Below are 23762 nucleotides of genomic sequence, written 5' to 3'. Positions count from 1 at the left end.
AAGTCGATGAGCAGCACTCTCCAGTACGCTAGCAGGACTGAACAGCGTCACAGAACACATCGTTACAACATCACAAGCCATGCGAAAAATGTTGAACAACCCCAGCGAAAGTCTAGTCGAGACGGCCCTTCCTCCCGCCTGCCGCTTCGTCCTCGTCGTCTTCGTCGTCCCCGAGCCCAAAGACCTCTTCCTCCTCGTCCCTCCGCCCACCAGCTAGCCGCCGCTTCTCGTCCGCATCCCTGTATGCGTCTCCCGCACCACCCGCCCTGCGCGAACTCATCAACTCGTCCAGCTCGTGCGAGTCCCCGCCAACTCCAGGTCGTCCCTCGACGTCCTCGCTGTCATCCTCCTCGTGCTCGACTCCTCCCAGGCCGAGCCCGCCTCCTCGACCCAGACTCTTCGCCCGCGCATGCTTGCTCAACCCGCCTGGTCGTCCGCCGAGGGCTCCCCATCCTCCTCCCTCCCCTCCGCGCGACAACCTCTGCGTCCGCCTCCTGAACCACAGGAATAGCGCGAATGCCGCCGCCATCAACGCGACAAGTACGAGCGCACTTGAAGCATGGACGAGTCCTTCCAGAGCTGCGTCGCCTCCGTATCCGAGTTTCCCTCCGCCGCTATTCAAGCCCAACGAGCTCGAGTCGCCGCTCGAGCCGGACGATACCCCGTCGAGTTGTTTCTCGGCTGAGAGGCCGCCGGACGAGCTCGAGTCGATGGCGGTACCGTTCGGGAGGGTCGAGCCGAGGACGGCGGGGATCTCGTTGCCGATTCGGGAGGGGACTTGAGCTGCTGGACCGGCGGCGGAGAGGAGCGAGACGCCGATGAAGCGGAGGAACATGTCGTGCGTCGCGAGGGGCTCGTCGTAGGGGGCCTGTGCGAAGCGAATCGTGAGCGAAGTCAGAAGAGCACTCGAGAAAAGTGACAACGCACCATGTGGCTCGCACCGGTGATCTTGACGTAGGTCATGTTGCGAGCTGAAGTCCAGGTTCCCGCCGACTTGCCGTTGACAACCCACTCTTCCGCCGTCGCATTCTGCGAAATCCACGGGGCAGTCGATCAGCCTCACTCAACTCGAGACGGATAACGAGCGACGGAGAGTCACGCACCCCGAAGCCCTTCTCGCCGTTCCACTCAAGGTTCTCGATCATCCGCTCAATGCCTACGTGATTCTGCGAGCGTAGTCGACGAATGAGTCAACCGTGCCGTCGAGAGTACCGCGAGAGCCCTGAAGCCCTCGCCAACCTCGCGTCCACAAACCGACTCACACAAATGAGATCCTCCGCGCCCGCGAACATCATAATCGGCACCTTCTCCAACAACTCCGGCAGGAGCTGTACGCTCGGCCGGCTATTGGGCGTATAGAACTGCGCGCCGACTTGGCCGTTACATTCGACCCATGGACCGGGGTGGCGGGTTGCGTGAAAGGCGGATTTGACGTCATCGCGCTGTGTGCAGAGCGAGCGTAAGTGAACTGAAGGAGGGGAGAAGGGAGGGAAGGAAGGGACGCACGCCGAGGTAGGGGTACATGTCGTGCAGATCGGGGGGCCAGTTCATGCCGCAGGCGGGGTGCGTATCGGTGAGGCGGACGTCGTAGTTGTTGACGCACATGTTCTGCCCGTTGACGCTGGCGACATGTCAACGAGTTAGCCGGATCCTGCACGCAGCGAAGAGAAGCGAGACGCACGACTGGATCGTCGAGTCTGTGATGGCGCCCAAGATCCTCTCGCAAATTCCGAGATGGATGGGCATCTTGTCCATCCCGCCGCTGACTTTCACATCCATGTGTTCCTGGCAAGTCTTGACCTCCTTCCTGACCGCCTTCTCCGCGTCCGAACCCTCCTTGATCACGCCCGCCTGGAGCGCAAAGTCGAGGTAGGCCGGGTACTGGTTATAAGGATCGATCCAGCCGTTGCCGATCAGGAGACCTTTGAGACGCGTTGGGAGACGGGGAGAGGCGAGGATCGCTTGGGCGAAGTAGGGGATGTACTGGCCAGCGTACGACTCGCCGCCGATGTAGGTCTGTAAGGTGAGAGCGTCAGCGCGCAGATCGAGTGCATGAGAGAGCCTGGAGCGCACGTCGTGGTTCTTGAACTCGGGGAAGACGTTGTAGAACTTGCTGAGAAACTCTACGACATGCGCTGAGGCCTGACAAGCACAAGCGAGAGGTCACAATGGAGCTACTGGAACCATGAGCTCGTCAACGCACCTCGGGCAGGTCGTGCACATACTCATTCGTCGACATGTACGAATAGCCCGTCCCGACAGGCTGGTCGACTGCGGAGGCAGCAGAGTCAGCCGAGCTACCCCGTCAAGGACAAACTTCTGCACGCACTGAAGATGACGTTGGCGTACTCGTTCCACGCTCCCTCTGCCTCGACGAGCTTGCCGTCGCCATTCGGCACGAGACGGTGGGGACCGATTTCCATCATGCCGCCATCGAAACTCGAGCATCCGGGTCCGCCGTTGAACCTGCGAGTGCGTCGTCGTGTCAGCGCTGTATAAAGGGAGGAGACAGAAGACCGGGAGCGGGAGAACCGTGGCGGGAGCGGAGTTGCGGGAGGGAAGGGGAGACGGACCAGAGCAGTGTCCGCTCGGTGTCGGCGATGTGCTTGTTCCGCACCATGAAGAAGTACAGGTGAGCGTCGGACTCGGTGTCGGGCACGCCGTTCTTGGGCGGCGCAGAGGGGATGTGGCCGCCATACATCGTGAGCGACGAGTCGGCGGGCTGTCCGGGAAGCGAAGGGATGAAGAAGTTGGCGGCGCTCATCTCTGCGGGTGTGAACATCAATGTCAGCACGTCTACACACGCGTAAGAAGGCCAGCCGGGCGCACCTTCGTCAGGGTTGGACTGCCTCGTCGACAAGTCGCGCACTCGTCGCTCAAACTGCGGCGTGTCAACGGGGAAGCCGCGCCTTGTTCGCGGATCCCGTGCAGACCAGCTGTATCTCGCTCCGCCAGCAGTCATTCTAGCCATCCGAGCGAGAGAGGCGGGAGGAAGAGTAGGTCCAGAGGAGAAGGGGTGGAGCAAACTGATGAAGTCGTACTTCTCGCTCGCACACCGCCAGGATGGCCAGCTTGACTCGATCTGGACCCGCTACGACGCTCAGAACTGCACTGCGCCAGCCGAACCGCGCCTACGCAGTCCCTTCCTTCGCACCAGCCTCTGCCAGTCCGTTCGCCGTCTTCGATCGCCAGCTCAAGCGCGCACAGCGGGACAGGGCTGCACGAAACGTGGAGAGGAGCAGGCTGACGGACTATGTCAAGGACGACGTCGCCCAGGGAATGGTCGATCGTTTGCTCGTGCGTCTCGTCTCTTCCTCGTAGAACGATATGCAGTCGTCGGGCAGTAGCAGTTCCTTTGCTGCGCTTCCCATATTGCAGACCAGGATTCTGAGACGATACTGACGGGCGCTTCTCGCAGGACATTACACGGCGGTACCCAGTCGTCCTCGATGTCGGTTCCGGACCTGGTTACCTCGCCAAGCACCTCGACCCGGAGATTACGCAGAAGGTTGTCATGATAGACTCGTCGAGTGAGTCGTGAAGCGGTCCGTGTCGCTGTCGGAGGCCGACAGACTGACGACCTCGCCGTTCGCAGAGGAGATGCTTTACCGGGACAAGGATGTCGAGACAGAGGGTGCGTTCTACTTCCGCCATGCTGCTCGCTCTGCGTAGGATGAGGTCGGCAAGTCTTGCCAGCTCGTCCAGCCGGCTCGTCCTCCTTGACGACGACGGAGCAAGCCATACTGACGTTGAGTTGCGCAGTCCCCGTCGAGCGGATCCACCTTGATGAGGAGCAGCTCTCATCGCACTTCGAGGAGAACTCTTATGACTGCGTCATGTCCTGTCTCTCAATGCACTGGATCAACGACCTGCCCGGTGCGCTCGAAACCAATCTCTATTTCGAAGACTAGCGCAACTGACGCTACTCGGTTTCGCAGGCACGCTCATCCAGATCAAGCGGACACTGCGACCAGACGGCGTCTTCATTGGCTCGATGTTCGGCGGCGACACGCTCTTCGAGCTGCGGTACGTCCCTTGGACCGCTTGTCTCCCCGTCAAAGTCGGCTGACCAGGTTGCGTACCACGCAGAACGGCTCTACAACTTGCTGAGGTCGAGCGAGAAGGCGGCATCTCGCCGCGAGTATCGCCTATGACCGGTGCGTGCGAGGCGGTGGAAAGGAGTACAGGACCTGTTCGCTCACTCTGCTCCTATACTGCCGCGACCAAACCATTCCTCGCGACCTCGACCTGCATCACGTACGCCAGACTCGCAATCTGTCACCTCCCTCCTCAACCGCGCCGGTTTCTCCCTCTCGACCGTCGACGTCGACGAGGTCCAGATCGCGTACCCTTCCATCTTCGAGCTCATCGACGACCTCAAATGGATGGGCGAGGGGAACGCGGTGGTCAATCGGAGGAAGCGGCTGGATCCGGAAACGTTGTTGGCGGCGGGCGAGATCTACAAGGGTGCGTTGCGAGGTTCCACTGCGAGCCGACGGGTTCGCCGTCACAGGTCGCCGTGATCGAGAATGGAATCGCGCACGCACTGACGAGCATACTTTCACGCAGAGCTGCACGGCCTTGAGGACGGCTCCATTCCCGCGACTTTCCAGATCATGCACATGGTGCGTTCTCCCATTCATCCCACACTCAGCCTCCCTTTGGCTGGCTCGCTGACGCTTCCCACTCACAGATTGGCTGGAAGCCCGACCCTTCGCAGCCCAAGCCGGCGAAGCGAGGATCCGGCACGACCAACTTGGCGGACGTGATTGGCGACGAGGGCCACAAGCCGTTGGGCGACTCTTGAGCTGTGGATGGAACGCTCAACTATCAGGAGCTCTCGCGCCCCTTGCATTGTAGCGAGCTCGACACGGATAAGTAGCAGGCTCAACCACGAGTACGACCGGACTGTTCCATTGCTTCGAGCTTTGCTGCAATGCAGGAGTGCGTCTACTCAGCAGACTTTCTTTGCCGCTGCCGCCAGCTTCCCGTCCTTGTTCTGCGTCATGCCGGCATAGATAGAACAGCCCATCAAGCCGTTCGTGCCGGCGTAACCGCCCTTCGCGGCAATGCTCTCCTCGTCGTCATCTTCGCACGAGCGAGTTGATTCAGGAAAGTCCACGTAAAGGAGCGGCGGAGACGTACAAGCGATGAAAAGCTGCGTATCCTTCGAGTAAAGGAACGGCGTCGAAGTGCACTTGTCGAACGTCCGCTGCATCGAAGGAATGTTCTGCGGTACGCCAGACGGGAAGTAAGCTTGTCGTGCTCTACGCGTGTGATACGAGAGGATGCTCGCCTTCGAAACGTTGATATCGTAGTCTACCGACCCATCTGTAGCGCTCAGCGTGCCGGACGCTTCCTGGTAGATCGGGGACTTGGCACCGCTCACACCGTTCGCCTGGAAGTTGGCGACCTTCCATGCATAGCCGTACGAAGCGAGACCGAGCATGATCTGCGAGAGAATTCGTCAGCGGCAGCAACGCGAAAGGGAAGACAAGGGAACGCACCTTATTCGCCGGGAACTTGGCGTCTATCCAGGCCTTAACCGTGCTCGGAATGGCAAACTGGTTGCTCGTTGGGGCGCAGGAAGAGTCGAGGGCCTGCGCGAGGGAACGTCGTTAGCTTGTGAGCTTCTGCTTCGAAAGAGGCTGCAGCGGAACTGACGAAGTTGGGTCCTGTCACCTTCGCCGAATAGGTTACCGAGTCATAGGTCTACGAAAGGCGGTGTTGTCAGCAAAGAAGGGGAGACGATGCGCATTGCGGACGGGTGTCAAGGATGCAGCCTCGTTGGACGAGAACGACGTCGACTGAGAGGGTCACGCTGACGCACCATGATAGTGATAAAGTCGAGGACGGCGGCGAACTGCGCAGAAGAGGCTGTGTCAGCAGGAAAACACGCCGGACAGGATCGAGAAGGCCGCACAGCGCTCAAGTCCTTGCTAGGCTGGCCGTCCGATCCCACCCACACGCCGGCTGATGTATCGGCGCTGATGAGCTTGTCTTTGCCCAATTTTGCACGCAGTGCCTTGAGGAAGGTCAGGAAATTGTTCAAGTCGTTCTTGGTGTCGAAGTCCTGTACGTAGCGGGAGGACGATGAGCGGTTTCGCGCGCTCACGTTGGCATCTCAGCTCACGTTTGTCGCGCCAGCCTTGCCCGGATACTCCCAGTCGAGGTCCGCGCCGACTGCCACAAAGGAAAGTCAGCCGTCTCTTCGGAGAGCAAGCTGGCTGAAGTATATGCACCGAACCCGTTCGCGTCCAGCGCGGCGCTGATCGTGTTAACAAAGTCACTTCGACTCGTATCCGTCGCCATGAGACCGCTGAACGTATTTGAGCCTGCCCGAAGAAGGGTGAGTGAGCCATTCGCGTTCGTCGAGCGTGGAGAACCTCGCGTACCGCTCCACCCGCCGATGGACAATACTGGCTTGCACCCAGCCTTCGTTGCCGCTGCCGCCCAGTCCTTCGCCTTGACCGCTCCTTCGCCCATCGTGAGAGCGCCTTTCTCAGCGGCAGTCCCTGGTACGGCGACGAACCTGTTCGCGGACGAGTCAGCAGCCATCGAAGACGAGCTCGCCCGTCACGCACCAGACGCAGATTTGATACGACGAGAACTTGGTGTCGGCGATCGACATGCCCTTCCAGTTCTCCCAGAAGCCCAAGATCTGGCCTTTCCCGCCGCCAGTGCTGCCGCCGGTCGTCGCGCCCGTCGAATTCGACGCCGGCGCCGAGGCAGTTGCACTCCCTGAGCCTGACGGTGCCGCCGCTCCGCCAGACGAAGAGCTGCCGCCACCAGTCGCGCCTGCATTGCCAGAGGCGACGGCTGTTGGCGAGTCGGTTCCTCCTCCTGTGTCCGTCGCATCGCCACCTGCTCCTCCTGTCGCGACACCTGCAGACCCTGCTCCTGCTCCAATGCCGCTGCTGTCGTCTGTCGAGCCTGATCCTGTCCCGCCCGTCCCGCCTGTGCCAGACGAGGCGCCAGTCCCGCCGAGAAACGACGACGAAGTACCGTCGCGATGCGTCCACCAGTAGTAAGCTCCCACACCGAGAGCAGCAAGCAGAACGAAGAGGCCGACGCCAAGCCAGAGCATGTTGTTGTTAGAGGACGGCGCAGAGCGTTTCTGTTCGGCATGAACAGTCAGCGCGAGTCTCGCAGGGACGCGCGAGCGACTCACCGGTATCAGCCCTCGCCTGTCGTCGTCATGCCCGTAGTGTCGCCGCTTTCGCCGTCGTCTTGGTCGCTCCTCCTCCTCCTCCTCAGACGAATCCGACGACTCGGTTGGCGTCGTGTCCTCCGTGTCGGTCGAAGTGTCGCTGTCGTAATGTCGTGAGTGTCTGGAGTGAGCCATAGCAGAGAACTTGGCGGAAAGCAAGAGACGAGAGGAGCGAGCCTCGGAGAGCGGTGCGGAAAATCCGCGGAGCGTTGATCTCGAGGGGCGACATGCGACGAAGAGCGACTTGCAAAGGTTACTACTGTAGTGATGTGTCGACAACAAGATTTCGATGGAGCTGAGGGAGAATCGACGGGCATAGGCGTGAGGGAGAGTCGACAGGCATGTGTGCGTGAGACGAGGAGGAATGGCAGATCAGGTATGATGGTAGGCCTGCACACAAATTACGAGCTCGGGCCCGAATGTTGAATGACCGTGAGTCGGCGGAGAGTTGGCAGGAATCAAGCAGGAACGGAAGCGAACGCACGGAAGATGAGTGCCATTGCCGCCTTTGCCTGTTCTTCAGCCCACTCGGGTCGTGCACCTTGCTTGATGAGCTCGCTCTTGATCAAGTCGCGCTTCTTGCTCTGCGGAGGTCTTGGATGGGCAATGCGGTTTCGAAGCTTGGTGAGGGCCTTCGTACGGGCGAGTCGGCTGGCGGTGCGGACGAGAAGGGAGATCTCGTCGCCGTTCAGAAACGTGCGCAAGTGACTGGTCGTCTGGGCACCGAGCGTCTGCCGAACCGATTTGGTGAGGGGTCGAGAGAGGACAGCGCCTGTGCCGAGATTCGAGGGTCAGGACGGCACGTCCCGAGACGAATCAGATCATGACGCACCTGCCGAAGCATAGCGTACGAGATGTTTGTGCTGCGACACGGTGATAATCCCCTTGGCCAACGCCTTGGAGAGCACGAGGCGGTTGACGGCTGTTTCCAGGTCGCAAAGTCAGCGGACGGCAAACAGACGGCAAGGACGGCTGGCCTTACCGTTTGCGGACATCAGCCTCTTCTGTGACGCCATCAGGACATGCTTTATCGACTCAACATCCTCTTCAAGCCCCTCGGTGAGCTTCCGCCCCGCCAATTTGACCGACTGAATCTTTGTCTGTCCCGCCAATTCGACCGACTCAATCTTCTTTGTGAGCTCCTCAGCCACCGCATTGTTCTCTGCCGTCACTTTCTCCATAGCCTTGCCGACCGCTTCGTCGATCATCCTCCTCAGCCACCCTTCGCCCAACACAGCAACGTGTTCAGTCGTGCCCAGACGGAAGTCAAGATCTCCTTCTGCTTCGACTGTCGCTATTTCGGCTGGATCGATGGGGATGAGCTCGTTTGAGAGAAGATGCGCGGACCGAAGGATTTCGCGAACTTGGGCCGTGCGGGTGAGCGCGTCGGACTCGCGCAGCGCATCCTTAAGCCTCATGTCGTAGGGTGGAGGAACTTCGACGTTGCACAGCATAGGACGGCCGAGACGTGCGATACGGAACTGAAGACGGGGGAGTGCGGAGGAAGAGAAGGGGCGACTGAGCGGGATGTGGAGGAGTTTGCGGAAGAACCTGCTCATGATGCTGAGCCTGGCAGGACTGCGTCGCGGTCGACGGGTCCGGACAGCGAGTAAGTTGTCGTGCGCGAGTTTGGGCGGGTTCGAACGACCAGGCGAATTGAGTACTGTCAGTCGAGCGAGCGGGCGGGGCGCGGGAGCTACGCAGCCGCCTGGACGGTTGACTAGTCGTTGACAGACTCTGATAGACCAAGCTGGCGGGCTTCTGAGCGTGTGCGCGGCGGATGTCAAGCGTTTGTGGTGGAGCGAGATGGGAGGAACGCGGGTGGTCGCGGGTGGTGCGGGCAGGTGCGGGCGGCGGTCGCAGTCGCTCATGAGCTACTAGCAGACCTAGCAAGCCTCCGCGCTGCCAGCGAGCGGGAGTGAAGGAGGAAGAGTCTGAGTTCAGGAGCGCGAGCTGACCGCGAACGAAGAAGAAACGCCGGTTCCTTTGCCTGCAAGCGCCCGAGGCTTGCAGCGGAGACTACGACCGTAATCTACAGAGCGAGAGAGGAGCGAAAACGCTGTTACTCCCCATCCTCATAAGCCTTCGCTCCCTTGCCCCATCGTCCCGCCTTCTTCCCCCAGTCCTCCCTGACACCCCAAACATGCGCTTCTGAAAGCACAGGCTTGTCCTGTCGCCGTACGTCAACCTCCTTGTCGCCAGCGGGCATCCCTTCCGGCCACTTGGCGCGCAAGGCCGATGGGTCGAGGACGTCTGAGAGACGGTCGTCGGCGGGCAGGGGCGCCTTGTCGCCTACAGTATGACGTGAGGGCGAGGCGGAGGCGGCGGCGGCTTGGGCGGCGAGTGAGGCAGGCGAGGACGAGACCGTCTGTTCCCATGTGCGCACGGCCGACGGGAGTGGCGAGTGTTTGGCGGTGACGAGGTACTCGGCGGACGACATCTCGTGTACGCGAGAGACGGCGCGCTTGAAGGCAAAGCGTTCCTCCTCGCCCGTGAAGATGGCGAGACTCTGGAAGCTGGGAGTCGCGGCACTTGGGTGAATCGGTGCGCGAGCCTCCTGCTCCTGCCGCTTCTTGAGCTGCCGTCGGACCTGCTCGTCCTGCTCCTCGAGCACTCTCGCCGCATCCCGCTCGTATGCCCCGACCTGCGCGCTTTCGTCGTAGCTCGAGATGTTCGGTCGGTACGGCGCCTCGAGGTCCTGCGCAACGTCGCCGAGCATTTCCTCCGTCAACGAGTCGATGACCTCTCCCGCTGCATCCTGCGCCTGTCGCTGCTCCGCCTTGCCGGCTCGGGTCAAGGACGAATTGAGCGGAAGGGAGAAGGTCGAGGCGTCGAGAACGTGCACAGGTCCGCTCGATCCGGGTGCTTGCGAGCCGGCGAACTCGCTGAAAGATGTAGGAAGGTCGTCAACCGGGATGTCTGCTGGAGAGGGCGGAGGCGTCAAGGAAATGGCGTCGGGGAAGAAGAGCGAGTCGATAGGCGAGTCGGCGAAGGCGAGAAGGCGGGTCTTGGTTTCGTCTGAGGAGAAAAATGAATCAGTTGCGTCGCTGTAGTTGCTCGGAAGAAGAGAGCCTGACAGAGGGCGTCGAGCAGGGTGATCAGCCGCCGCGCTTCGTTCTTCGCGCTCAGCGGGAGAACGGGGACGTCGTCGATGATGACGGTGTGCTATCGAGAGGCGGTCAGTCCCATGCAACCGACAGCGAGAGAGCGGTACTCACGAAGGCACTGCCGATCGAAATGTAGTCGGCCGGGCCGAGTGGCTTCTCGCACAAATCCTTGAACGAGAATCTCGCCACTCCTCCGCTCGCCCAAGGCACCTTGACCTTCCGACCATACACCGTCAACACCGTCTCGCTGCCCTCCGCATCGCCGACAACCCACTCCAAGGCTTCCCGCCAAGCCGCTTCAACCTCGCCCTTGACGAACCAGCCGCGCGAACGTGTGCCCCATCTTCGCCATGCGTCGACGGAGCCAAAACCACCTGGTTGTTCGGCGTCAGTCGAGGGTGAGAGCGGAGTCTGCGAGCGAGCCACGAGGCGGTAGTCGGTTGGCGAAGATAAGTCGATGACTGGCGCGCGGTGCGAGAGGGCGGTCAGGAAGGGGGATAGGGTAGCTCGCTGGATGCCTTGTTTGTAGAGATCTGCAGGCACACGCATGAGTGTCGAAGCCGGACGAAATGAGGGGAGAAGCGCACCTTCCGGCACTCGGTTCGAGGTGCCTACGACAACACCGCCGAGTCGCCAGTACCAGCTCATCACGCGGCTGACGAGACCAGCTCCGGCGATATCGACCAGTTGGATCTCGTCGAAAGCGAGCAGCCAGCCCTGCGTCTTGAGCAAGTCGAGCGCAACTTGCGCGAGGACGAACTCGCGAGTGTTGAGCGAGGCGTCGTGAGCGGAGCGACCGCCTGAGCGTGCACGAGATTCAGTCATGGTCAACGACGAGGTCACGAAGCCGAGATCTCCATGCGCGACGCACCTGCGAAGACAGATTGCCTGCGGGACTCGCAGCGAGTCAGCGGTGAGCAAGCTTGCACATCGACGAAGAACAAGCTCACCATCCCTGACTGATTGCCTTGGCCTTCATTTCCTCCCTCCTGCTCCACGGGTACCCTTTCTTCCCGCTCTTCTGGTACAGCTCGTTCATCAACCGCTCCTCCTCCTCATTCTCTAGCCGCTGCTTCTCGAGAGCACGATGTACGCCTTGATAGATCCAGAGGAGGAAGGCATGGTAGTGATGGCGGGTCTTGCTGGCGACGGGGAGCGACTGGAAGAACAGGTCCATGAGAAGACTGTGGACGGTCGCGATCAGCAGCGACTCGGTGCGGCAGACTTACAAAACGCACCTCTTTCCCGTCCCTGGCGGACCCGTCAGCAAGAAGCCCTTGGGCGTGTCGAGATCCTCGAGACCCTCGTTCGCCTTGAGCACCTTGACCAGCTGCGTCGTCTTCTCCCTCTCGCTCATCGTCGCCAACCGCATCCGTTCGCGCTCGTCCTGCTCTGACAAGCCTTCGCCGAGGGAAGAAAGAGGCGACCGTCGAAAAGGCCAGGCGGGAAGGAGGGAAGAGGACGAGACGGTCGTAGAGGAACTCGAGGCGGAGGGAAGGGCGCGGATCGAGTCGAGTAATGTGAAGAGCTGTACGGGCGGCTGGTAGTCTAGCAACTCGCCGTGCAACTTGCGCATCTGCAGCGTTGCGAAAGTGGATTAGCAGCGGAACGAGGGCGAGAGACGCGAAGAAAGCGGCGACCGACCTGCACCAACGCTCGCAGCTGTTCCTCATCCTTCTTTATCTTGCCCTGGGCGACTACGAGGCGGGCGAGCGGTGTACGAGCCAGACGGGAGGGTTCGGGGATCAGGTGGGGGAAGAAGCGACGACATCAGCTCGTCTTCCTCTCTATCGGGCGATCCGACAGGGCAAAGCGTGACTCACCAAGGCTATAGTACAGCAAGAGAGGGTCCGCGACTTCTACGCCGGTCGCTGCCGCCCGCGATGGAGCCGTCGCCGACAGTGCGCGATGAGAATGTGAGAGGAGAGATCGCAAGGGTGGTGAAGGAAGGCGAGGCGTGTGGCCGGCTCTCCGAAGCACCAGCATAGCGTAGCAGTCGTCTGTGAAGCGAACGAAGCGAGACGAGATGTGTGCGGAGAAAGAGAAGGCGCGGAGGGTCTGGTCGAGGGCAGACGACTGTTGCGACCGCGTTCCTTTGCGCTGTCTACCGCTTCTATGCTCTGCTCAGGCGTGTATAGTCGGCTGGGCGAGGAAAGAGGCGACCTGGAACAAATATGCGTTTACAGAAGCCCGAACGGGATGCTCTCCCGCCTGCCGAGCGAACATACAAGCCCCCATGGAGTCGAAAGTGTGTCAAGGGCATCCATTCGAGACGTCAGAGCGTCGCTGCAATTCAGGAGTCGAAGACGGGGGGCGCCGCGAAGTACTCGTCGTCGTCCTCGTCCAGCGCGAGTCGCCAGTCGGAGCAGACGACCGCAGTCTCCTGTGGAAGGTTCGCGACGCCGACGCGGTCGTCCAATGTGCTCGCCTGCGTCTCCTCGGGTCCCGCCATAGTAGCCGCCTCTTGATATCGCCTCGCCAGCTCCTGATTCTTCCGCAGTTTCTCCAGCCTTTGAGGCTCATTCTGCCGATACACCTTCCACGCCTCGTTCAGCCGTACCCGCATCTGGAGGTCCGATTGCTGGGGCCGTGATCTGTGAGATTGTGTGCTGGACCTCGAGCGAGACCGGGAGCGAGAGCGGTGCGATCTGTAGCTCGAGCGGTAGGTTGCGAAGCGGCGACGGCGGGTGAGAGAAGGTGGGAGGGGTAGGTCGAGCTCTTGTCGAAGTTCGGAAAGCGAGACGAAGGAGGGTGAGGTGGACGTGGAGGGGAAAGAGTACAGCTTCGGGGTGTGCTGCAGTTTCGGGCGGGCGTGTGCCAATGCTCGCCGCTTCTTGCAGTTTTGTGAGTGATCGAGGTAGTCGTCCATCATCCGCATAACGCGAGATCTGAGCCTCGCGACCCGGTCGGGTTCTTCCTCCTGAAACTTCGTGGCGTTCCAAGCAATGTCGAGGGCGAGCTCGTACGACTCTTCCATGTTAATGCGGGCAAGGCCGTGAGTACGGGCGGCGGCATGGGCGGTTCCTGTCGGCAGGCGGACGAAGTTGAGGACGAGCCAGGCTTCGAGAGCGTCCACCTTGATTCGGTAGGCGAAGGAACGGGGAAGAGCACAAGTCTCGGGAAGTGCGAGAGCAGGCTCGTCGAACACAGTAGACGAAGGACGCGAGGCGATGGAAGAAGCGAGGGAAAGAGGAGGAGAAGGAGGGGAAGGCTCAGACAGTGGCTCGTCGGTAACGATGGGCGCGATGTCGAGAGCAACAGGAGAACGTGCAGAAGCAAAAGGCGCTGAATCCGGCGTGAAGAGGGAATCGGGAGGGGTGGAAGCAAAGCGCCGCCCTTCATCGCAGGCAGTGACGGCGAGCTGGAGGTCGGCTGTCGCTTCGCAGGCCACGTCGAGCGGCGCAAGTGCGTCGCATGAGTCCGTGAGCGAGTTTGGGGAAGAGTAGACCGGCATCTGTAATGCGTGAAATCGTCAAGGAGGCTGGACCAGACCGCAAGCGATGAGAAAGTGGAAGGACGTACCACGACAGCACAAGCGCAACGATAGCCTAGTCGAGGAGGGCAGAAAGCTATGGACAAGGCTGTGTGTGCGGCAGACATCGCAAAGGAAGCGGTGTAGCAGAAGAGGGACATGTTCGAGAGATGGAGAAGGAGGAGGGAAGTGGGCGAGGAAAGCGCTGCGCAGCGGTTCAACAGGCGCAGAACCGGTCAAACGATCGTTCGCGTATGTCCTGGAGCTAGTCCGTGTAGTTCAATGCGACGTGAGCGAGTATGAGTGCGGGAAGGAAGGGAAAGAGAGGAAGAGGAAAGGTGAGTCCGCCCGGTCGTCGTCACGCTCAAACCACGAGCAAGCTCCACATCCTGGAGAGAAGGTTGCGTACTAGATACAACAATACTATGGCGCGCGGGAAACGCATCACTCCGCCTTCACCCTCCTACTTGTGCTGTCGCCGGCAAACCATCTTCGCCAACTCTCCAGGGTATCCGACACCTGCCCAACCCAGATCTCCGCTTGAAAGGAGAGTAGAGGTGGGAGGATGTCCGCAACGCCGATATCTGGCCAATTGGGCGTGACGAAGTGAAGGATGGTCGATTCGTTCGACTGCAAGGAGTGAACCAGGTCAGTGAGCGCTCGCGCAAAGACTGCGGGCAATGTGCGCACCTGCCAAAGCAAGAAGTCGCTGAGGCGGCTGACGCCTGATGTGCGGATGAGGATGTCGAGAGGAGGGGAGGCGGCGGTGTAGAGGTTTGCGGCGATATGCTCTTCCGTGATATCGCTGCGTATCCAGCGGCGTCAGCGGCGATCTAGGTGACGTTTGAAAGAGCCAAACGCACCTGGGAGTAAGCTTCCCTTCGCGACAGGAATCGACAGTCCGCTTGATAGCCGTGGCAATCTCCTCTTGCGAGCCGTACGGGCAGCACAGGTTCAAGATTCCCCTGTGGCGGTCATGAGTTAGCGAGGAAGCTGTACAGAAGCGCAGAGCGGATTCACTTCGTGTTGCCGGCCGTGAGCGCTTCCGCTTCGGCGCACGATTCTTGCACGTCTGGCGGCAGGAGGTCTCGCCGACCGAGGACGCGGATCTGGATGCCGTGTTGGTCTAGTAACGCACTGTATGAAGGAAGTGAGTCAGCGTCGAGGCAGAATAAGGGCGTCGAAGACGAACGCACCCGTGCTGGCAGATCTCGACGAGCCGTTTCCGCGCCATGTCCATCAACGCCTCGACTTCCATCGGATCCCGGTTAAAGTTCTCGATGGAGAAAGCGTAAACCGTCACATGCGGGATCTCCAGCTTGAGGAGAAAGCTGAGGACCCGCTTGAGCGCTTCGAAGCCTTCCTCGTGCCCGACCCGCACCGGCAGCTTCCTCTCCCGCGCGCTGCGCCTGTTCCCGTCCATAATAAATGCGACGTGCTGTGGTCGCGGACCGAGGCGGAGTGAGGCAATAAGGAGGGACCGGAGGAAAGGGTGGAAGGACTGCGGAATCCAGGTGAGGAAGGACGAGAAGGGGAGATGGACGTCGGACGCTGCCGGATCCGGAGGCGCCTTTGTGCTCGTCACGCTGCGCCATCCTGGCAGCCAGCCGGCGACTTCAGGCAGCATCGTCCGGCGTTCAGGAGGAGAGGCGGCGTGGAAGGGCGAGACCGGCGACTGGCGCTGCTTTGGCGGGTTGTGTCGGTGCAGAGAGCTTCTGTGAGCCACTGAGCGGCCTCAGCAGGCGTTCTAAGCGATAGCAGCGAGCAGTCGAGGGGAGACCTGCGTCGCGACTTGCGGTTGATGAAGTCCGCTTCACTTCGCCCCGCTGGATCGGCTTGCGGGCGAGCTCGACTGGCTCACTTGACCTGCTAGACCTCCGCCAGGACAGCACCCAAGCGCCCAACCGGTTCCATCCTATCCTCGCTCCGCTAGCTCCTGTTGCATCCCTTCAGCCTCGAGAAGCGCGAACACGGTCGGTACGGCTGGGATGGCATCGGCTGGAGGGTCAGGGAGGTCGTCGTCACCGACGGCGACCATGTCGACCCGGGCAGGCAGCGGTCGAGTGAGTCGTCTCCCCACCTCGCTCGGACCAGGGATTGTCATGCTGGCCAGAGACGAACGTTCTGCTTGCAGTTGACGCATCATACTGACGCGTTCGAGCTGCACAGTCGACAGGAGCGGGCCCAGCATCGACGTCGAACCTCGAGTCGACTATCACCCGCCTCCTCGTTGCGACAAAACAATTGCTCGAAGGTGCGCCTCGCTTTACTCCCGTATCGCTCGTTAGGACAAGCTAACACTTTATTACACAGGTCTGGCCAAATGGTCGCGGCGCGAGGTGGACGAGGAAGCCATTTCTGCGATCTACGTCAAGCTGGGCAACGACTTCAACGTCGCCTGCGCCGCGTTCGCTCGCGAGAACATCTCGATGAAGTGCGTATTGCTGCATTCTGCAAGACCGGCTTGCAGCTGACTCTCAGCCGGCAGCGACTTGATGTCTGTCCCCTCCGACCTGCGCGTCTGCCTTGAGACGTGCCTTTCCGACCCGCCTTCGCAAGCGACTCTCGAGCGCCACCTCCCGCAAGTCCGACAGATCATCATCGGTCTCCTGCACGGCTTGCGCGAAAAGCAGCGAATGTACAGGGAAGGCGTCACGGCGAGACGAGCGAGGGAAGCGGCGGGTACAGGCGCGTCGAGCAGCAGCAGCGGTGCAGTGGCAGTAGGAGCCACAATGGGTCCGCCTATGACGCCGGGGAGTGCTGTGCGAGCGAAGGAGGACTTGAGACGGTTTGTGGCTCAGGCCGCACCAGCGAGCCAGCCTTCCGCGGACGACTCGTCGATGCGGCAACGAAACAGCACCGACAGCCGGCGCAGTGCGAGCGACATCGGCGTGCAGTCATCGACGGACGCGCGCCTGTCGGCGGCGCTAAGCTCACGCTCGTCAGGCGGCCCAGCGCGCGGCGGTTCGATGCGCGAGCCGTCGCGGTCGTCTCACACGAACTTCGAGGGCGCGTTCACGCCGACGCCGACCGCTACTGGCATGCCTCGCACCAACTCCTCCGCCTCTCTCGATTCCGCATCCGGCCCTTTTGCTTCCTCGTCTCGCCAGTCTTCCGAGCGGACGCGCAGAACGTCTCCTCCGCCACCTCGACAGCGCGAAGATGCCGTCCCAGCAGTCCCTCGCACCCCGACAAGCGATACCTTCCCCTCGCAATCGCCTTTCGGCGGGCCCGCTCCTGTTCCTTCGACCATCGTCCGCCCTCCTTCCACCGTCTCGATCGCCTCTTCCGCCGAGGACTCGCACGTGCATCAGTACGCCCAAGCGGCATCGTTAGAGGCACTCAAGGCGAGCGACAACCTCTCTCGACGGGCGAGCAAGCGGTACTCGGCTTATGCGATTCAGAAGATGACGAGCCCGAGTCCCGGCTCGACGTCGCCTTCTCCCGCCAGCCCGGGACTGGAAAGACCGAGCAGGAGCAGGTCGGGTGACTTGGGGAGGAGCGGGTCGGGGTCCTCGGCTGGTCGCGAGCTCGCAGGCGCAGATGTACCGCGACGGAGCAAGAGCGAGTACAGTCGGAGCGGACATGCAAGAAGCGGGAGTCGCGCTGTTCCGCCAATCCCGCCGATCCCTCGCTCGTACTCGTCGTCAACGGATCTGCGTGGTCCTTCCGCCTCGCCTATCATGGAGGAAGACGATGAGACGACCTCCCCAAAGCACTCGCCGCCCGTTTCACGTTCGGGCCCTCCCGCATTCGCCCCGCCTCCCCTGCCTTCGTCCGGCTCATCCACCTCCCTTCGCCCTGATCCGCCACCCGCTCGACGGGCTCCGTCCCCCGCTCTTCCGCCTCTTCCGACTGACTTCTCGCCCGTCCCTCCTCAGTCAAGCTCACCTCCCCCGCCATCCGAGCCCGAATACCCCTTCTCCGTCTTCCTGCAGGTCGGGCGAGACGTCAAGAAGGCTCGCCTGCTCGGCCCGCCAGACGTGCAGAGCTTGCGCCAGCTCTTCGTCGAACGCTTCGGCTTCAACCCTGGCATGAACGATTGGCCGGATATCTATCTGCGGGATACGGAGGCGGGCGTGCACTACGAACTTGAGGAGATGTCGGAGGTCAGGGCGGGCAGCGTATTGAGCCTGAACATCGACAGTGAGTCGGGCGCACCCGACAATTCTCCGGCAACTAGCTGACAACTTCTCGTCACAGCCGTCGACCAGGTCAAGCAACACATCGATCGCGGCCTCTCGACGCTCGCGCAGGATATCAAGGAGCTCCGCGCTACCGTGACCGCCATGCGTCGCCTCTCTGTCTCGGCCAACTCGGCGTCCCTCGCCAATTTCACGTTGCTCTCGCCCACGTCGCAGCATCCACCGTCATTGCCGGACGCGCCGTCTCCAAGTTTGCGACCTAGCCCGTCCGAGAAGCAGTTCGAGCAGGCTGCTCAGCGAGTGCTGCGGGCGAAGAAGCTCAACGAGGTGAACGGAATGGTCTTGGAGGATGACAGTGCGGGCACGAAGCCAAAGGAGGACGAGAAGAGCAACGAGCTTTCGTCTGCACCGGCCACGCCAGTCACGCCTACCGCCTCTATCGCGCCGATTGTCAACACGCTCAAGACGCAGCACGCCGAGGTGCAAAACCTTCGTCGCGAGATCGGCGTCCTCCGCCAGGTCTACGCCGAGTTCACCTCGCAGACCAAGGAGATGTTCGCCTCCGTCCGCGTCCAGACAAGCCACGTGCAGCACCTCGCCCAGTCCAAGCTCTCAACCGATCGCGCCTTTGTGGAAGCCGGCACTGCGCGCCTCGACGCCGAGAGCACCGACCTCGTCGTCAAGGTCGACGAACTGCAAGACACGATCGAGCAGCTTCGCGCCGACACCGTCCGAGGCGTCAAGCCCCGCCCGCAACAACTCAGTGAGACTGCATCGGCTCTCCGCAAGGCGCTCGAGACGCGTCAGAAGCTCGTCGAATGGCTCAAGGACGTCAAGCCGACGTGGTCGCAGATGTGGTCCGTCGAGCTTAGCAAGATCCTCGGCGAGCAGAAGGCCGTCGAGACGCAGGAGACGCTGCTCACTGAGCTCGATGAGGACCTCGAGGACGCGAGCAAGGTGCTCAAGAACATCCAGGCCGTCGCCAAGCAGCTCAAGACGCCTTCGGGCGGCCCGAGGCGGGAATTGCGCGATCTCGGCGGCGCAGAGAACGCTCAAGAGGGCTTGTCGACCGTCTTGATGGAGGTCAAGGCGCTTCAGCCCGACCCCTCGCGCCGACTCGAGGCGATCGCTCGGGCCGAAAAGCAGCGCGAGCTGGACATGGCATCGCGGACGGACGAGTTTGCGAGAGAGCTCGGAGACTTTGTCGGCGAGGGCAAGCTGAAGAAGAGTGGCGGAGTCGAGGAGACGGAGCGGATGAGGCAGGCGCGCAGCGAGGCGACCCTCAAGGCGATGTTCCAGCAGTAGTTGATCACTCTGCCAAGAAGCTCGTCGCACCTCGGTTCCCAGCAATGTTGTGGATACGACGCAGCGAGATGCAGGATGTTCAGATATAAATACGAAAGTCTACGCCTTGAACCGCCAGCGATCCCGCAGCTTCTCACCCATCATGAACAGGATCAGCGGTGCAGGGACGGCGGGCAGTGAGACGCAAGCGAGGAGCGTTGCGCCGAGGCCGTAGTTGAGGTTGATGAAGAGCTGAGGTGAGAAGATGGGCAGGATTGCGCCGGTTGAGGAACGGAGGAGGGTCGCGGCGGCCATTGCTGCGGCGGAGTAGGGGACGAAGGCGTCGACGATGAAGTTCTGCGCAGGGTGACGGAGGATGTCAGCAGAGGCGCTCGAAGGTCGGCTGGTAGAAAGGCGGGATGAGAGGAATGCGGAAGCTTGTGCGGAAGGAAGGCGCGAGTCGGAGCGATGAAGAAGGAAGGAAAGGGCTCACCTGAATGCTATTAAACGTCAACATCAACCCGTACGAGAAGATGATGCTGCCGATCATTGGGCCCATCCAGTGCGTCTGCGCTTGCGCCGTCCAGCCGAAGATGAGGAGGCCGATGGGGAAGATGATCATGCCAATCTGTGCGACCGCATGCATAGTCAGAATCGTCTGCTATCTCGCAAAAGCGCGCGGGATTGTTGGGACGAGAAAGGGCGGAGGGAAAAGACGCACCTGCGTGATGACGAGGCGATACTCCGGCACGCCTTGGTTCTTGTACTTCCGCGAAAGATACTGATAGATGCGGTCTTGAAAAAGGGCGGCAGTCGCGGCGGACGAGACAAATCCAATTCCTGCGCGCGAGAGACCGTCAATCCAAGTTGCGAAGGACGCAGGCGGAGAGGACGCACCTAATCCGATATAGCAAAGTCCTGCGGTGCCTGCGGGCCAGCCGTACGTGAAGATTCCCGTTGGCGGGTCGTGCTTGGCGAAGAGAAGCGGACTGTAGATGCGAAGTCAGCGAAGTTGCGAAGGCAAGATGAGGTTGTGAGCTTACAGCGAGACGATGAAGACGTAGATGATGCCGTAGGTGTACGCGTAGTCTGTTCGTGCGCGAGCAAGTTAGTAGTGAGCGGGAGATCAACGTGGCTAGACGTACAGGTCGCAAACAGGGCGCAGACTGGATTAAAGAGCATCCTCGGCGGCCGCTGCGGGCGCGAAGTCCAGTCAGCTCCACTGCGGCGAAAATTTGGCGCTTGAGACGCACCGAGAACGTCCGAATGATAACAGCCTTCGCCAGGCTCCTACTCGGCTTATCCGCCTTCCCCCTCCCGCTGCGTCTCGCCAAAAACGCGCGTTCAAGTACAGGCGCATACGTCTCGCGCATGAGGAAAAGTACGGCGAGTGTGTTGAGGCCGATGAGGATGGTCATTAGCCGGAAGGGCCAGCGGAAGTCGAGCAGGACCAGCCAGTTGCCGAGGATTGAGCCGAGGACGGGACCTGCGAGTAGAAGGGTGAGCCTGTACTCGCATACTCCTAAAGCTGGGGGTTCAGGTGCGCACCGAGCATCGGGCCCTGCGCAATGGACTGTCAGCATCGCTCGAAGCGTGAGAAGGTCGAGCAGAAAGGACGCACAATCGCATAGATTGCGATAGGTCGTCCTCGTTCTTGCGGGCGGAAGACTGTGCAACTCAACGTTAGCTGGAGATTTCCGGTCGCTGACGAGGGCGGACTAACGGTCCGAGATGGTTGCGACTCCTAGTCCTGGCCCGCTGCTTCCAAAAAAGCCTGACAAGCTGTATGCTGGGGTTAGTGTCGTGCTACGTTTCGGCTCTTTCTCAGCGGGCAAAGGACGCACAACCGCAGGACGATCAAGCCTGGCAATCTGAGAGGACGAGGTCAGTAGAGAAAGAGACTGCCTGTCGACCGCTGGACGCACGAATCGACGAAGCAGCAGACAAGGTTCATGATCGTAAATCCTGCATGAAGTACGCCTGATCAGCTCGCAATGGAACAGGACGAGGAGGAGAGAACGCACCGATCATGGAAATGGAGTACGCCCTCTGTCGCCCGTACAGCTCGGCAATGGGCGCCATGACGAAGGGACCGCATCCTAGACCGGCGACGTACAGCGACGTCGTCAAGGTGATGACTTCGCGAGAAGAGTGGTAGCGGTCTTCGAGAATGGGCATGGCCGGCACGAAAATCGACGAGTCGAGCGTGCTCTGGCGGGAGCAACGACGTTCAATACATCCGCTATTGAGCTCGTAAAGAGACCTCGAACGCACCAGGAACCCGGTGATGGCGATGACCGTCGTGTTGGTCCACTTTGTCGAAAGCGGCCAATTCCAGGGATGCTCGGGCGACGCGAGCCACTCCGCCTGTGCATCTCCAGCCCCTCCGTCCTTCGCTTCGGTGTCCCTCGCAGCGCTGGCGTCCTTTGCGGCCTCGAGGTCGTCTGTCCTGGTCGCGCGATCTGGTGCCGGAGCGTCGGCGAGGATGGTCGACGAGAGGTCGTCGTTTCGCGGTGCGGTGGTCATCGCTGTCGCAGCATCAAGGGCACACACTCTGAACAGCTCAGCGAGTTCCTCGGGCGAAGCAGGACGTGCTGAGCGAGCGCAAAGGGAGAAAGCGGGACTCCTCACTCCGGCCGGACCCTCGGCACGGCAGCAACATCCCGAAAATACAGCAATACAAACTGAATTCTAATCAGCCTTACTTACTATGCACTCGCCTGGGCTTGCTGTTCCTCCTTGCGCAGCTTCGGACCGCCCTCTGCCGGAGCGAGCCTGTCGACGTACTCCTTCGGAAGCGCCTGGAGGCATGGCGCGGCGAAGAGGGTTCCCCTGCGCATCCCGAGGGTCGCGGGCGGGTCAGCGCGGGCGTCCCGAGGTCAGGAGGGTTCGAACGCACCGGAAGAACCCGATACAGGTCGGGACGAAGACGATGCACCATAGCGAGAAGACCGAGAAGGTCATGATCGTCGAGCAGACTCTGCGTACGGGTGTGGTCGTCAGTACTTCGTCGAGGAGCTACAAGTGGTGAAACACATAGACTGACTTGAAGAACATCGAGTCGAAGACCGTCGCGAGCGAGAAGGTGAGGAGGGTGAGCGAGCCGAGGGGGACTGTCCAGACGGAGTTTCGTCAGTCAAAAGCTGAGCGGGGCGCAGCGTAGGCGCTTGTGCTTACAGGTGAACGCCCACCATCTAACAGTTGGAGAGACGCGTGAGCAATCAAGTTGACAGAGAAGATACGGAGGATGAGACGCACCCCATATTGAACACCGCCGTTCCCGCTCCCTCCGTCCCGCTGCGCCTGAACTGCGCCGCGATACTAACAATCGCAAGGAACGCGAACCAAATGCCGAGTCTGCACCGCACGCCGCCTGTCAGTCGAACGGTGAGGCAGGAAGAGGTCAAGGGGCGCACCCCCAGAGTAGGAGGCCGGTTAGGACTGCTGAGCCAAGCATGGCGGGTCCGAGGAAGTCTAGTGCTGGGCGTGAAGGGGATGCGATGAGAGGGAAGAGTTTCGTCGCTACTTGGCCCTGTAGAGGCGATGCGACACAGATCAGCATCAGTCGCTGTTCTGGCTGAGCAGGGACACAGGACGCTTCGCGCAACTCACCAGCTCAATCAACGCGAACCCTCCCTGTCCGATAGGTCCAACCGGCAACCACGACGAAACAATCACCTCCCTCGGCGGAAGATGGTGCAACAACAGTCGCTGGAGGTAAAGGACGATGACTGCTGCGGCGAGGAGCATGCCGATTCCAGCGCAGAGGTAGGAGGCGATCAGGAGGGTGAGGCAGTAGGTGTGCCGGTTTTGGAGGAGGAGGAGCTTGCAGAGGGTTGAGCCGACTGCGGCTTCGGTGATGAGCGGGACTGCGAATAGTCATTCGAGCCAATTGCGGGCAATGCAAATCAGCTTCAGTGTCTCGTGATGAGAATAGTCGAGTGGCGCACCGATGGGAAGAAGCCATGCCGCCGTCAGCGTCTCCGAAGTGTGCTTGTGCTGGGTGAACATGACGAAGGGGATACCGAAAGCCGTGAGCATTGACATGCCTGCGTGCGCAGCAGTCAGTAAGCTCCTCTGCATTCGAGCAGAAGATGGGACGGGAGGAACGGAAGTCTTGAAACTCACCAACCGAGGACCAGTACAACACGAGCGCAGCGTCGAGGGTTGGCAGGCCGTACTCATGGCCTGTTGCTGCAATGCCAGAGATGATGGTGACGAATCCCATCGCTGCGAAGAGCGGGCTCGATAAGTTTGAGTCGCTCGTCTCAAGGTGAGCCGAGGTGCGGGCAAACGTACGTATACAGCCCAGGAACAGCGAATGCGTCTCATGCTGCAGCATCGCCATGAAGATCTTCGGATAAAGCGTATACCGCGTAACGGTGAGGATGCTGAAGGCGAGGAAGAGGACCATGTCGAAGATGAGGAAGGCTGAGCCGATTGCTCGGAAAGTCGGGTGGGCGTTTTCCCATGGTAGGTCGAACAGGAGGGTGTTGACGATCCCCGTGCCCTGTAAAGAGGAATGGAGCAGGAGAATGGGACGG

General features: G+C 60.9%; 10 protein-coding genes across 10 annotated transcripts in view; 2 read left to right on the top strand and 8 right to left on the bottom strand.

Annotated features, from left to right (window-relative positions):
* Window positions 1–112: 112 nt before the first annotated feature.
* RHTO_05056 (carboxypeptidase D) lies at window positions 113–2962 on the bottom strand (the record flags this gene model as incomplete). Its single annotated transcript, XM_016418719.1, has 11 exons — window positions 113–868; window positions 928–1029; window positions 1104–1166; window positions 1263–1442; window positions 1507–1621; window positions 1682–2016; window positions 2074–2142; window positions 2204–2271; window positions 2330–2466; window positions 2574–2766; window positions 2830–2962. The coding sequence occupies 11 exons, from the start codon at window positions 2960–2962 to the stop codon at window positions 113–115; spliced, it is 2151 nt and encodes a 716-aa protein (XP_016275995.1).
* A 101-nt stretch (window positions 2963–3063) lies between these two features.
* RHTO_05055 (putative methyltransferase c20orf7 mitochondrial precursor) lies at window positions 3064–4807 on the top strand (the record flags this gene model as incomplete). The annotated part of the gene is made up of 9 exons (XM_016418718.1): window positions 3064–3297; window positions 3419–3530; window positions 3596–3634; window positions 3763–3876; window positions 3939–4026; window positions 4090–4157; window positions 4267–4467; window positions 4570–4625; window positions 4694–4807. 9 exons carry the CDS (start codon window positions 3064–3066, stop codon window positions 4805–4807), a joined length of 1026 nt encoding a protein of 341 aa, XP_016275994.1.
* Window positions 4808–4954: 147 nt separating this feature from the next.
* On the bottom strand, window positions 4955–7345 carry RHTO_05054 (glycoside hydrolase family 18 protein; the record flags this gene model as incomplete). Its single annotated transcript, XM_016418717.1, has 11 exons — window positions 4955–5088; window positions 5146–5452; window positions 5508–5600; window positions 5665–5712; window positions 5831–5863; window positions 5924–6073; window positions 6134–6183; window positions 6243–6335; window positions 6396–6532; window positions 6585–7117; window positions 7172–7345. The coding sequence occupies 11 exons, from the start codon at window positions 7343–7345 to the stop codon at window positions 4955–4957; spliced, it is 1752 nt and encodes a 583-aa protein (XP_016275993.1).
* A 323-nt stretch (window positions 7346–7668) lies between these two features.
* Window positions 7669–8769, bottom strand: RHTO_05053 (uncharacterized protein; the record flags this gene model as incomplete). The annotated part of the gene is made up of 3 exons (XM_016418716.1): window positions 7669–7982; window positions 8043–8132; window positions 8193–8769. 3 exons carry the CDS (start codon window positions 8767–8769, stop codon window positions 7669–7671), a joined length of 981 nt encoding a protein of 326 aa, XP_016275992.1.
* Window positions 8770–9272: 503 nt separating this feature from the next.
* Window positions 9273–12303, bottom strand: RHTO_05052 (ATPase, AFG1-like protein; the record flags this gene model as incomplete). The annotated part of the gene is made up of 9 exons (XM_016418715.1): window positions 9273–10228; window positions 10288–10375; window positions 10429–10850; window positions 10905–11117; window positions 11189–11205; window positions 11268–11501; window positions 11556–11893; window positions 11962–12014; window positions 12141–12303. The coding sequence occupies 9 exons, from the start codon at window positions 12301–12303 to the stop codon at window positions 9273–9275; spliced, it is 2484 nt and encodes an 827-aa protein (XP_016275991.1).
* A 307-nt stretch (window positions 12304–12610) lies between these two features.
* On the bottom strand, window positions 12611–13771 carry RHTO_05051 (uncharacterized protein; the record flags this gene model as incomplete). The annotated part of the gene is made up of 1 exon (XM_016418714.1): window positions 12611–13771. One exon carries the CDS (start codon window positions 13769–13771, stop codon window positions 12611–12613), a length of 1161 nt encoding a protein of 386 aa, XP_016275990.1.
* Window positions 13772–14233: 462 nt separating this feature from the next.
* Window positions 14234–15416, bottom strand: RHTO_05050 (cis-prenyltransferase, dehydrodolichyl diphosphate synthase; the record flags this gene model as incomplete). The annotated part of the gene is made up of 5 exons (XM_016418713.1): window positions 14234–14419; window positions 14480–14594; window positions 14653–14754; window positions 14810–14926; window positions 14986–15416. The coding sequence occupies 5 exons, from the start codon at window positions 15414–15416 to the stop codon at window positions 14234–14236; spliced, it is 951 nt and encodes a 316-aa protein (XP_016275989.1).
* Window positions 15417–15777: 361 nt separating this feature from the next.
* RHTO_05049 (actin-interacting protein 3) lies at window positions 15778–19239 on the top strand (the record flags this gene model as incomplete). Its single annotated transcript, XM_016418712.1, has 5 exons — window positions 15778–15852; window positions 15959–16043; window positions 16103–16223; window positions 16278–17935; window positions 17993–19239. The coding sequence occupies 5 exons, from the start codon at window positions 15778–15780 to the stop codon at window positions 19237–19239; spliced, it is 3186 nt and encodes a 1061-aa protein (XP_016275988.1).
* Window positions 19240–19338: 99 nt separating this feature from the next.
* RHTO_05048 (MFS polyamine transporter) lies at window positions 19339–21744 on the bottom strand (the record flags this gene model as incomplete). Its single annotated transcript, XM_016418711.1, has 14 exons — window positions 19339–19575; window positions 19712–19846; window positions 19940–20058; window positions 20116–20207; window positions 20262–20307; window positions 20364–20412; window positions 20472–20704; window positions 20767–20779; window positions 20840–20886; window positions 20942–21000; window positions 21063–21089; window positions 21144–21183; window positions 21243–21429; window positions 21493–21744. The coding sequence occupies 14 exons, from the start codon at window positions 21742–21744 to the stop codon at window positions 19339–19341; spliced, it is 1536 nt and encodes a 511-aa protein (XP_016275987.1).
* A 182-nt stretch (window positions 21745–21926) lies between these two features.
* Window positions 21927–23762, bottom strand: part of RHTO_05047 (sulphite efflux pump protein) — a gene marked incomplete at both ends in the record, with an annotated part of 2220 nt that continues 384 nt past the window's right edge. The window contains 10 exons of the mRNA XM_016418710.1: window positions 21927–22050; window positions 22118–22198; window positions 22265–22331; window positions 22396–22412; window positions 22477–22575; window positions 22635–22750; window positions 22831–23087; window positions 23169–23267; window positions 23347–23448; window positions 23518–23728. Coding sequence (XP_016275986.1) covers window positions 21927–22050; window positions 22118–22198; window positions 22265–22331; window positions 22396–22412; window positions 22477–22575; window positions 22635–22750; window positions 22831–23087; window positions 23169–23267; window positions 23347–23448; window positions 23518–23728 — 1173 coding nt within the window. The remainder of the gene's footprint in view (window positions 22051–22117; window positions 22199–22264; window positions 22332–22395; window positions 22413–22476; window positions 22576–22634; window positions 22751–22830; window positions 23088–23168; window positions 23268–23346; window positions 23449–23517; window positions 23729–23762) is intronic.

Source organism: Rhodotorula toruloides (assembly GCF_000320785.1).
Source record: "Rhodotorula toruloides NP11 unplaced genomic scaffold Scaffold3, whole genome shotgun sequence".
Taxonomy (NCBI): Eukaryota; Fungi; Basidiomycota; class Microbotryomycetes; order Sporidiobolales; family Sporidiobolaceae; genus Rhodotorula; species Rhodotorula toruloides.
The sequence above is the reverse complement of the archived record's forward strand: the minus strand, read 5'-3'. Positions and strand labels throughout refer to the sequence as shown.